Raw genomic sequence first — 13,137 nt, 5'->3', positions numbered from 1 at the left:
GTAATATATCATATTAAAGCCCTTTCAGTCGTGATTCAAATCATTTTTAAAAATTTTCAAGTAAATTTCCCAGTGTCAAGAAAAAAGTTTTGAAATTTTAGATTTTTCGTCTAATTTCGAGCAAAGCGAGCGAGCAGGATATTATACAAAAATGTTGTAGGAAGCAATCCATGAATATTTTCTTAAGACCTGAAAATCTAACAAAAGAAATTGTCACTTTTTTAAAGAAGTGTCACTTTTTTAAACTTTTTTTCTAGTCATCTTCGAGAAAACTGTTTTCCAATATACCTATTTTACTATGAAAACCGATTTTTTTTGTTTTTGGTATTGTTTTCTTCTATCAGCATACATACAGCCATCGGTTATCCTTGCTTTGATTTTAAGATGTCAAAACAAGCTTTTTGCAGCCTCAAATAAAATCAGATCACAAACATATTCGCTTGCAAGCATATTAGGCTCTTAAAAATAGAGCTTAGATCAAATTTAACAGTTTAATTACTTACAATTTTGTCATTTTTGCCGGCTCTGTTTCTGAGGTACTTTTGAACCAACATTATAGCCTAAAACACATCAAGTTCGATTTAAAACTGATCAAATAGCAATTCAAAAACGTTCAGAGAATTAGGACTCACTACTCCCGGTTTCGCCCTGAGAGACTTGGACTGGAAGTATCCAATTGACTCCTCGATCTGGCGGTCTTGGTACTGATATATATCAGGAACACTCAAGACTCCGACCAAGGGTGCGATTCTCTGCACGTCCAAATCAGTCACTCGACTTCCCCTCGTCGGTACTTTGAAGTCACCTGTTCTCAGAGCACGTGCAAACAAGTATTGTAACATGAATGCGTCATCTGTGTATGTTGTGATTGTCCTCAGACCCTCTTGCGTCAGGATAACATCATCGAGAAAATTACTCTGCTGTTGGTTACGTATTTCCAGCAATTTACGCGTCAGAAACCTGTTCAATCCTCCCATGCTGTTAAAAAAAAGGTTTCTTTGAATTTGGAAGCACCTACTAATTAAATACCCTAGATTATTAATAAGGTTCGCAGCTCTTTTCAAGTTTCCCACCCAACTCGTAAAATTGCGAAGTTATGCTGTTCAAAAAAGCTCACACGGCTTTTTGAATGTAAAAAATGTATAAACTTGTTTACCTGTTCACGCTGACACGTTTTGATGCAATTCATAACAAGAAAAGTAATTTTAAATTGACTGTCATATAATGAATTTCAGAAAAAAACTAAGGTTACGGGATGGATAAGAACCAGATTCGCAAATAGTTAAATTTGTTAAAGCTAGCCATTTAAGGAACGCAACATTGGAACATTTTACGTTAATATTTATAGCTTGGGCCAGAATTGCTTCGAAATTAGCTTGAATCGGTTTGTAAAAAATGAAGTTACTGAGCTGAAAAGAATGGCTCTTTTAAATAACTTTATTTGATGTCAATAGCTTGAATCGGAATAACTTGATCAAAAAAATAACATACCCAATTAAAGATTGGAAAAAAGTACTAAACGCAAGAAAACAAAAAGAACACTCACTTTGTTGAAAAAATCTCAACTTTCAAATTTCATAGAAAAAAATGGATGTCCTTTGAGCTCTTTGAATTTCTAGAAGTATTTATGATTGGCGCTTTTTGATAACAATACTCCAACTTGAGAAAACTGGAACAAGAGGTAAATTTTCATTCCGCTGAAAATCTAAAAGTTAAATTCCACTTTCGAAACTAGAAATCGTTCGTTTCTTTCGCGCCATTTCCACGTTCGTATTTGGAGTGCTATTTACCTCATTTTAAGCAGATGAGTTTCAAATGAACGCAAAAAAAGCATATATACGTAAAAGCATTCATAAATGCATCAACATGTATGAATGCACTTCTGCTCGTATGTCTCGATAAAGATAAATAGAGGCCTAGCTAAAACTGGAGGTAGCTGTTTGCTGTTTTAGAACTCGTTCCAAACCTATTACTTTTTTCTACAGAAAATAGGTCGTGGCCGTTTAAGCAGAAAAGATTCCACAAAATTGGGTTTTTCGGTTGAACACTTAACTTTAAACAGTCAAAGTTTCAAAATTTTGTCTTTGAAAGCTTCTTAAAAAAGTAAAAATAAAAAACATTACACCCAAACATTTGATTATGTCGAACAAAAATTTTTTGGCCGTCGAAAAAATAATAATATAAGTTGACTTAGCCGGTACAACATCAGTCGAAACCATTTGGACGAAAAAAAAATATTTCAGTCAGATTTGGTAGAAAGACAAATTAAAGAACTTTCAAGGACTTAAAAATTTAGTATCAAAATGAAATCAAATCCATGCTTCAAAAACTAGGCCAATAAAAACTAGTACCAGATCATAAAGGTTATATTTGAAAAACGGAAATAAACCGACAGAAACTAGACCGATAATACGAATCCAAATTTCCGAGAAAAAAATTATTTCAACTTCAGGAATAATTTATGATTCTGGCGGATTGACAACAAACCGGAATAGAAAAAGTGTAAAAAACGGTAAGTCCAAAAAAGTGTAAAAAGTGTAAATCCAATTTCGAAACCAGAAGTCATTCACATTTTTAGCACTATTTCAACTTTCATTAAAAAAAGAGTGGAGTTTGCCTTCTTTTTAACAAAAGAAATTGAATGGATAAAAAATAAGCTAAGTATGAAAACAAAAGTCAAATCGCAAGTTATCAAATCGAGTGTAAAAATCAAGCGTTAAATTAGTTAAATCGAGTTAAAACAAACTCAAAAAATTTCCCGAGACAATAGGGTTAAATAAAAACTTCATGAGCAAGTATTTATTTTGTAATATCGAATTGACAAAACTAGTTTTTATTCCGATCATTGAAAAAAGGCAGTAACTTAGCATTCGGTTGCATCTCGTTTTTATCTATTAGCGCAAAAAACCAGGCACCACATGTAAGCATCGGAATGGGTCCACTGATATATCAAACTAAAGCCCTTTCAGTCGTAATTCGAACGATTTTAAGAAATTTTCAAAAAGTTGTCCCAGTGTCGAGAACTGGTTTAAAATTTTTGAATTTAGTGCAAGTTCTAGCGAGTAAAGCGATCGAGTAAAGTTCGTTGTATGAAACTTTTAATTAAGCTTTTAGGCTAAGAAAACTTGATTTTACTAAGAAGTTTTGGAAGTTATATTTAGCTCTTCCTTGGCAGTAAAAATTTCTAATATTTTCCATTTTTTGTTTATCATTGAATTTCTGAAGGCAAATGCTAACAATTATGCCTATTTCTTCAACTAATGACAGCACAGCTCAATCCAATACTTTTTCATAATACCGGTTTCATCAAACAGGATTATAACACAGACGATAACGCTACTGGGAAAAACTGAACGAGTAGAGCTTTGAGTCTACATAGTTTCTTAAATGACTCGCACCAATTATGAGTTTATATAATTGCTAAGTGACGCAAGCCAATTAAAACACATTAGCAGTACCAATCAATTTGAAAAATGAAACTTACCAACTAACATGCCTCAATTTATAGAGCCTACGGATTTTAACTAGTATACGAAAAAGTACATTAAAAACATCCTATCCTGCCCAGATTCGAACCCTCTTATTTTGTTGCGAGTCTCCTTTCCTACCTCTACGCTACAGATCGATGATACCTTGAAACTAAAAAGCTATTTGTAATATAATAGTCTGCGTTAATATCCTTAGAATTGGCTGAACTTAATAGCTGGTTATTGATCAAAATGAACACTTTCAAAATGACACATTTTGACGCAACCATCTTTGCATCGCAACAATATTTGCGACTTAGGTTGAAAAAAAAGACAGTTTATTTCATTAACTTTATTTCTCTTTTTGAAGCTTCTCGAATAGGAATCGAAATTTTCGAGATAAATTCCAGAAACAATTTTGTTTGTTTTATTATGCCTGAGCAGACTCCAAAATAGTTTATATAAATGCTTTTTGTAAAACCCTGCAAGATGCTAATATAATGCGTCATTTATAATCAACTTCGCATAAACTTTCTTCTTCAGGATCGATATAATATATTACATCACCTTTCTCTAGAAGATTCACGACTAAATCAATTTGTCGAGTAAAAATTGAAGGAGGACTCACTCTCTGAGCGTGCTGACTAGAACATCTCGCTGCGAGTTTCTTCCCAAAAAAATTACTTCGACTAGGGTATAACCATGCTGCCAGTCAAAAGACTCCATGTGGAAGTACTCCAGAACACTCATAAGACTCGTTGAGCTGAAACAATTGTAACACTTGAATAAACGTTGGTTGAACATACATCTTCTTTATTAACCAACTTGGACAAAATCTCGAGATAAAATGATCCTTCGTGCTTCCATAACTTTGTGAGACTAATAAGAATAACTGTAATTAAGACAACGATCGGCTAGAAAAAAATCAGATCAAGCATTACTCACTCTAGCAGGGCCAGTTTATCTGGAGCAACACACACGAACATCTTTGCTGTGTATTGCAGAAGGTTGTCGAACTCCTGATTCTCGGCCCACAGATCCAGACTTTGTCCCAAATTGATGTAGGCTGCCGAAATAATTGACTTGCATCTTGCCATATGTTTAGTCCAATCAATTTCCCGCCTTCCAAATTGGTAAAGACTGAAACAAATAAAGACCTTTCATGACAATATTTACATTACCAAGCCTCTCTAATAAGTTTTTCCTGGCACATAATTGATCTTATGTGTGATATAAGAGAGCAGCAAAGCAGCCATATTAAAACCGACTGACAAATATCAGAGCATATGAACCAGCCAAAATCACACCATTTAACACGACTCTTAGTTCGTTAAGCAGTTTTATCTGGTTAATATTTACGCTGATTGATATCAATCCAAATCAAACAAGGATTGCCGGTTACTGTGCAAATAGCACTGAATGTTCCGACCATAGTCTTAAAAAAATACAATTTTTTTTTTCAATTTAATTTATTTTTTTTTCTGCGTGGTGTGACAAAAAGATTTGAGCAAAAAAACTAGAAAAAATCAAAATAACTTAATAATGAACATAGGCGCTACGCGCAATACACCGAAGGCATAGAAACTGAAGCAAAAACCAAACAACTTGAACAACTAATAATTGAAGAATAACAGTTCTAGAACAAAAAATCGTACTAATACATGTATACACCAAAATTTTGCTATATCGAGAAAGAGCCTGAAATAACAGTTCTAGAACTAAAAATCGTACTAACACATGTATACACCAAAATTTTACTATATTGACAAAGGGCCTGAAATAACAGTTCGTGAGCTAAAAATCGTATATATAAAAAAATAAATCAATACATAAATAAATAAATACATACATAAATAAATAAATAAATAAATAAATAAACGCAAAACTGAAATGTACAAATAATTAAATTAACATGAAAAAATATATATCTCATGAACAAATAACCAAACAAACAGACCCATAATATAAATAAATGAAAGTAAATGAATTAAATAAATACACATACATAAATAATAAAAGCAAAACTAAATGAAAGAAAGAATAATTAAATAAATATAGAAATAAATATCAACAAATAAACAAAACACACCTGATAAATAAATAAGCAATAAAAAAATAAATCAAAACATAAATAAATAAATAAATACATAAATGAATACATAAATAAATAAATATATAAATAAATAAAAGCAAAAGTGAAATGTACAAATAATTAAATAGACATGAAAAAATATATATGAACAAATAACCAAACAAACAGACCCATAATATGAATAAATGAAAATAAATAAATGAAATAAATACACATACATAAATAATAAAAGCAAAACTAAATGAAAGAAAGAATAATTAAATAAATATAGAAATAAATATCAACAAATAAACAAAACACACCTGATAAATAAATAAGCAATAAAAAAATAAATCAATACATAAATAAATAAATAAATACATACATAAATAAATACATAAATAAATAAATAAATAAATAAAAGCAAAAGTGAAATGTACAAATAATTAAATAGACATGAAAAAATATATATGAACAAATAACCAAACAAACAGACCCATAATATAAATAAATGAAAATAAATAAATTAAATAAATACACACGCAGAAATAATAAAAGCAAAACTAAATGAAAGAAAGAATAATTAAATAAATAAACAAAACACGTGATAAAAATAAACAAAAATAAATATGTACATACATAAATTATAAATAAATATAAGCAAACTAAACATAATTAAATAAATAGAAGAACAGATAATTAAATAAATAAAGATGAACAAATAAAGAAACAAACATACGCAATCACGTGACATAGCGCGATATAGTCCAGCCCACATGATAATTGATAACTGTGGACGTTATTTGTCGACACTTGACAACAGACAACATTTAAAAAAAAAAACCCGTTACACGATACCATAACACCTTGACTAAAGTCTTCGGTGTAATTATTTCTGGTACCTGATTTTGCGAGGAAAACAAAAAAAAGAAAAACTAAAACACTCAATATTGAGGAATACAATGTTCCTCCCCATTTTAAATGGTCGGAACAAATAAGAAAGTTTCGAATCATTATCAGTAGAATTTAATCGAAGTAATAAAAACTAAAAAAAAAAAAAACTGTAAGAGCTAGGCAACTAAAATTCACTGGTTTCAAAAACAGTCGATTACATGCAACATATACAGTAACAACTGTTAAGTTGTACAGCAATTTGAGTTACACAACATCAAACTACTTCAGCTGTTGTTGTGATGAACGAAAAATATAGCTTCAGATTGATATGCTGAATAGGCGGCAGAGAAGATGAAAAGCTGCGGCCCAGCGACTCGTTGACCGCACTGGAGACGACGAACAGGGGAGCTAAATGCACTACTGCACGTGCGCGAATCACTTGAGAGGTGGTGTGTGGTCGTATCTGAACGTCAAATGCAGCAGTATACGAAGAAGACTGATAAGACGACTACATTTGTTTATCTTGTCTTCAACCGGCTCCACCAGATACTCACGAGTTCTCGGACGTTTTTTAATTTGAGACCAAATCCTCAAATTCATTCTTCACAGAAGGAAACTGCCTTTGCTTATTGTTAGGTGCACACCAATCGTGTATGAAAAGCTAAGTGAAAACAAATTAATGCGGTCTTATTCAGTTACTTCTTAAGATACTGTGAATGGTCAAAAATAGAAACAAGCATTGTTTAAATTGTTCAGCATTCCAAGCAACTGCCTGAGACACTCAGGGCGGTCTCGAGTCTCCCAATAATGGAAACTCCCAGAGAGAAGGAAATGAACAAAACCGATAACCAGACGGCCTTGTCGCAAGCGGTGCGCACCAAAATGCATGAAGATCTAACTGGTTTTATTAGACCTGTGTCTTCAGAAGATAGAGTAGCTAACGAGACAACGAGAGAAATCCAGCAGTCGAAAACATTGCTTGCTCCATGAGATCGCAGAGTGCTCCCCTTTTTGCCAGACTAGCCCGTACTATTACAAGCTTGTGAGGCGAAACAAGGAATAGTCTTTTCAACCAGGGTCAGTTGAAGACCGCTTGGAAAAACACATTGATTAAAAAGCGAATAAGAACTAATCATCAATACGGTGACAGATGATTGCAAACTTGACTTGAGTGGAAATGCTCCTACAAAAACCAAACCTTTTTTCGCCAGAGCAAACCTGGTTGCATTATTAACACAGAGTCGAAGCCGAGCTTCGCAACACTTGCGATGCAAAAGACAAATTCCTCCCAAAGAGGTTTGCAAAAGACAAATTCCAAAAAAGAAGGTTCATACTAATACAAAGTTGTTTACAAGAAAAAAGTCTGGTAACCCATTGCAATTTCTCTGCTCATCGCAAGGGTAAAAAGTTTATTCGAAAAAAAATCATTACTACAGGATAAGAAATTGGTAGTAATCATTGAATTTTCAAGAAAATGAGCATAACTGCATGTATTTCTAATTTCTTACAAAATTTGTCAGAAAAAAGTGTTTGCTGAAAATAACTAATTTGCGATTACAAGACACTTGCTCTCGCAAGAGTAAAAAGATGCTGGAACGACGCAACTGGTTTCCAGAGAAGATTACGTCGTCTGATTTCAAAAAGCGCTGCGTTGATAGCCAATTCATTTTCCCATTAATTTTGGGGTTTTTGAAAACCATACCACACTTTAGAGCATGTTTTACACAGGCGGAGCTAGCGAGCACAGCAGCTATAAAAAAATCAGCAATAAGCCTCGATTTAGTAAAAACTCGATTACATCGGATTCGATCTGCGTCTTAGAGATTATGAGTCTCGCCCACTAGCCACGGACGCTTTATAAATCACAAGACCTTACCACAAATGAAGCAGAGAACAGATGCTATGAAATTTCCAATGCTAGATATCGTGATTATCGCAAAAGAGCCACAATATGTGAACACTTATAATTGTCACTTTTATTTGCGAGTTAGGTTGAAAAAAAAGAAGGTTCATACTAATACACTGCGCTGATAAGCTGGCTAGTGTAAAAAAAATTAATTTACATGCCATTACTTATTCAATACTTTTTTCGCTATTTGTCACAACTCAGTCATTCCTTAATTCAATTTTGAATTGTTACACTCACTTTCCACCTACTACCGAGATGCTGGAACGACGCAACTGGTTTCCAGAGAAGATTACGTCGTCTGATTTCAAAAAGCGCTGCGTTGATAGCCAATTCATTTTCCCATTAATTTTGGGGTTTTTGAAAACCATACCACACTTTAGAGCATGTTTTACACAGGCGGAGCTAGCGAGCACAGCAGCTATAAAAAAAATCAGCAATAAGCCTCGATTTAGTAAAAACTCGATTACATCGGATTCGATCTGCGTCTTAGAGATTATGAGTCTCGCCCACTAGCCACGGACGCTTTATAAATCACAAGACCTTACCACAAATGAAGCAGAGAACAGATGCTATGAAATTTCCAATGCTAGATATCGTGATTATCGCAAAAGAGCCACAATATGTGAACACTTATAATTGTCACTTTTATTTGCGAGTTAGGTTGAAAAAAAAGAAGGTTCATACTAATACACTGCGCTGATAAGCTCGCTAGTGTAAAAAAAATTAATTTACATGCCATTACTTATTCAATACTTTTTTCGCTATTTGTCACAACTCAGTCATTCCTTAATTCAATTTTGAATTGTTACACTCACTTTCCACCTACTACCGCGAGGTATTCTCTGGATTTAAAAAACGAGAAATTTGAGCAAGCAATACCAACATCTGAGTGAAGTGTTCTCTGTCAGTAGCCATTTCGTAACTCCTAAGCATCATTTGGGTGGCTCCGGTAATGAATTCGTCTATCACGTCAATGTGATCGTACGGCAACTGGCTGATCGATTCGTATGGCACATAGTTCAGATCTTGTGGTGTTTCTCCTAGCGAAGCCAAGAGCACCGCGCATTGGACAGACTCATCACTGAAGGGATAAGACGACTAAAAGTGCAAAATTTCCCCTTATATTTATGTTACTCTTATTTTGATTTCAAATATTTTTTAAAATTCTTACAAAAGCAATGTCATTGACAGTTCTGGTGTTGCCACTTAGTTGGGCTTTCGTCAACAGATTATTTGCACCCTGCACTTGCATCTCATTGTTATTCAGAAGACTCACGAAGGACTGCTCAGGAATACTGATTATGTACTCAGCCTAAAAATAGTTTTATCATCTAACACAAAGCTATCAAACTTGAAAAAGTTTTTCAGCATAAATACACACGCTCATGGCAGCGGCAATGGCATTTTTGATATTCTGAAGGTTTGGAGTATCAAGTCCTCCGAAGTCATTTGTATCGAGAGCTCTTCTGAAAGAGGCATCTGTGGTCGCCAGAGCATCCACGAGTTCGCGATTGTATTCAAGGTTGTGCGTTGCGCCGACAAAAGCTTAATACAAATTCATAATTGATACTCATACATTCTCTCACTTTTATCAGCAATGTGAACAAGTACTCAAATTTGCACCTTGTAATCCATTGGGAATCCCTGGGAGGTCTTGCGCTGAGTATTGTACCTGCAGCCATTCATACCTCGGAGTGGTATCAGTGACAAACATCGTTTGCCTTTTCTTTCTGGTGGCGTTTTCCACATTCTTGGCAAACGATTCGGCAACAGCGAAAGCTAAAAATTATTGCTCTGGTGATTTCAGCATTAGTTCATAAAAGTAATTGAGGAGTTATACGTACCCAATAAAAATATTATCAACCTCATTGGTAGCCAATACATGTCAACCCTATAATGAGAAAACTTAAATCGTATTTTGAATTCAAACACTTGGAAATCGTGGAACCTTTAAACGGATAGAAATATCAAGAAAGAGTAGCAGTTTGGTGTGTAAATCACAAAATGTTAGGACCACTATATTTGAAAAGAACAACCTCGATTTTTTTCTGTTCACTTAACATGAGTAGGTTGATAGTATGCTGAAACTCCTAATGCTAAAATCTTCTTAAGAAACTGAGAGTGAACAAGTATTAGTGTGAGAGGAAATTATGCACTTTCCGCTGAATCAGGTATTTTTCGTAGGCGTTTTACGTTTCTCAAAAGTTTGTTCATCGGTTTGCATATATTGCGGTTCGTTTTCTGAAAAAAGCTAGGTGGCAACCCATTTGGGCCGCGTGACTTTGTTACGTCCAGAGTTGATAAAATCTCACTTACTGTCTTTTTCGATATATCAAAATTCGTTAACAAGGGATTTTCAAATTGAATATCTCTAATACTAAAACTTTCTTTAGGATTAAAAACTGAATGAAAGAAGTCGTTTAGCATGTTGACTTGTTCGTTTGGATTTGTGCTTTCAACTTCATCTTTTATGAGTAACTTAGGAAGACTTGTATGTTTATTCAAGTTCTTTAGGTGTTTAAAAATTACATTAGTGTTCCGTGTTCTAAACAATTCCTCTTGGTAGTTTTTCCTGTCCAATTCCGATGATTCAGTTACTAAATTTTCAAACAGTTTAACTAGTTGTCTTCTGTAGTTGGTCGGTTTGAGTACACATGATTGTGTGCCATTCCGCCGGATGACACAGTATAACCTTCCCGCGACGGAAAAAAAAGTGACTAAAGGCCTTACGAACAGAAAAGTGTTGCGACGGAGGGTCAGAATGTTCTGGAATTTTTATTTTTAAAATTTCGATTTGAAGGAGAACATTTCTGAGAAATAGAAAAAAGACGGCCATTTTGAATAAAATAGAGAAAAATCAGAACGACGCCATATTTTGTGACGAACGGTTGTATCCGAGACGAGAAAATTACGGAGCCTCTTATCGTGGCAATAACACACGATAAGGACCTTAGTGACGGATATTTGTGGAGACGGAGGCTTCAGTGGGGGGAAGAGAAATACCACGGAACCCTCCCGGGACACGAAATATAGGAGATAAGAGTGTTGTCTCAAGAAAATCACGGGAGCGGAGGCTTGGTCCCCCAGAGACTGTTATATGTGAAGGGACTGTGTAAACTAGCCATAACAGTTGCTGTAATGTCCTAGATCTGAATTAAACACCGTTATTATTTAATATTTCAGAGCATGAGTAGATAGAGAAAGGAAAAGGTCAATCCATCTCCAATGGATTTAATATAAAACTGTCACACAAAAACATATAGAAATAGGTGGTTCGAGCCGTGTTTTTAATGACAATCACGTAGTCTGAGGATCCGAGACTCAGCTATGTGGTTGTGTTCGCATGCAAACGAAAGCTGATCAAAAGTCGTTTGACTGATGGCCTAAAAATAGTAACTTTTTACTTTGCCCTAGACAGACCAGAAAATCAACTGGCAAGGTCGAGACGGTGAAAAACGAGTGGAATTAAGGTAACTGACGCCTGCCAGTCGTCAATAGGTACTTTTTCTACGCTCCGTCGCTGTGTGATATTTGGGCGAATGTTACATAGACGTTTTTATGGCGCTCCTGGGTGGGCCTGTTAAAGGCATGAAACCATCATGATCAGCAAGCGTTTCAGCGACGTACCCTCCGCTCCGGGCGTATGCCCGAGTTAGAGGCCTTAATGACCGTTTTCGTACTAGGGGGAAGGTGCGTACCCCTCCGTCTAGTACGATTTAGCTTTTTAACTTAGTTAACACCGAAAATTCCGGGGGTCGGAGGGTTAGGTGGGAAATCTAGAGCCCGCTTGTCCTGAGGTCCCAGGACCAAAAACAATTAAAGAGAAAGCGTAAAACCAAACAAAAATCAGTGTATAACCAAGAAAAAGCCAAAAATAATTATTTAAAAACAAAAAAAGTACAAAAAACAGTAAAAAATCCAAAAAAGACCAAAAACAGTAAAAAAACATAAAGTGACAGTTTATATGTTATTTCCGGACGAGATGTGATCTGACCTTCCTATTTGTTGTTGTTTCAGATTGATTTATATCGTTTCTGATAGAGAGATTGTGTGTTTTGGTGAAGGGTTGGGTACCCTCCCTCGAGTGTAATTTGAGTGTTTAAGCACGTTAATGGTGATTTTGCCGGTGACCGGAGGGTAGAGTGGCAGGCTGATCAACGTGTTCCACACTCAACAGGGACATCAAGGACAACATCCGCAACGACTGTTGGGTATCGTTGAAGCAATTTTAGTATCGTTCGGGTACTATTTCCTTAAAACTTAAGTGGTGGGGGGCACGATTGGCGCGGTCCGATTGTACCCTCCATCGATTACAAATTTCCGAGTTAAGGGTCTTAATTCGAATATTTTGGTGCAAAGGAGGGTATAGTACTATTTATTAACGACTATTTATAGATTATTGTCCTTACTATATATTACTTATCTCCTATTTAGACCCAAGAAACACCCATTTTTTGTCGAAAATTACCAATTTTCGACCAAACTGTAGACCCCCAAATTTTCGGATATCCGAGCTTTTCCGATAGGCAAAAAGCTTTTATATAGAGAGTAGCCACGTAGTTCGATCCCCTTTATTAAAGAAACCGCGTGAGCAAAGATTCAGTAGAAGTTAGGAAAACGAGAATTTTTCGACCAAAATTTTGATAATTTTCTGTATTTTGTCAATCTGTTTTGGGGATCGATTTTTTGAGTTTTTAGAGTTAGAGCAATAAAATTTTTTGCGTTAGGAGCTTGCTAGCATAACGTGCTCGGTTACTAGAGAAATTTTTGGGTAACCCTCCGAGTAGCTCCGTGGA

The 13,137-nt window shown here is 35.0% G+C and overlaps 1 protein-coding gene across 1 annotated transcript in view; it reads right to left on the bottom strand.

The window, feature by feature from the left end:
* LOC134851944 (uncharacterized) overlaps positions 1-10,262 on the bottom strand; it is a 38,983-nt gene extending 28,721 nt beyond the window's left edge. Inside the window, exons 1-9 of the mRNA XM_063868222.1 lie at positions 10,186-10,262; positions 9,965-10,120; positions 9,723-9,886; positions 9,513-9,653; positions 9,225-9,439; positions 4,413-4,607; positions 4,096-4,230; positions 633-978; positions 504-560 (exon numbers count right to left, since the gene is read on the bottom strand). Coding sequence (XP_063724292.1) covers positions 504-560; positions 633-978; positions 4,096-4,230; positions 4,413-4,607; positions 9,225-9,439; positions 9,513-9,653; positions 9,723-9,886; positions 9,965-10,120; positions 10,186-10,225 — 1,449 coding nt within the window. The 5' untranslated portion in view covers positions 10,226-10,262. The remainder of the gene's footprint in view (positions 1-503; positions 561-632; positions 979-4,095; positions 4,231-4,412; positions 4,608-9,224; positions 9,440-9,512; positions 9,654-9,722; positions 9,887-9,964; positions 10,121-10,185) is intronic.
* Positions 10,263-13,137: the final 2,875 nt, after the last annotated feature.

Source organism: Symsagittifera roscoffensis, chromosome 1, assembly GCF_963678635.1.
Source record: "Symsagittifera roscoffensis chromosome 1, txSymRosc1.1, whole genome shotgun sequence".
In the NCBI taxonomy this organism is placed as follows: domain Eukaryota; kingdom Metazoa; phylum Xenacoelomorpha; order Acoela; family Convolutidae; genus Symsagittifera; species Symsagittifera roscoffensis.
This window is presented reverse-complemented; position numbering and strand designations above follow the sequence as displayed.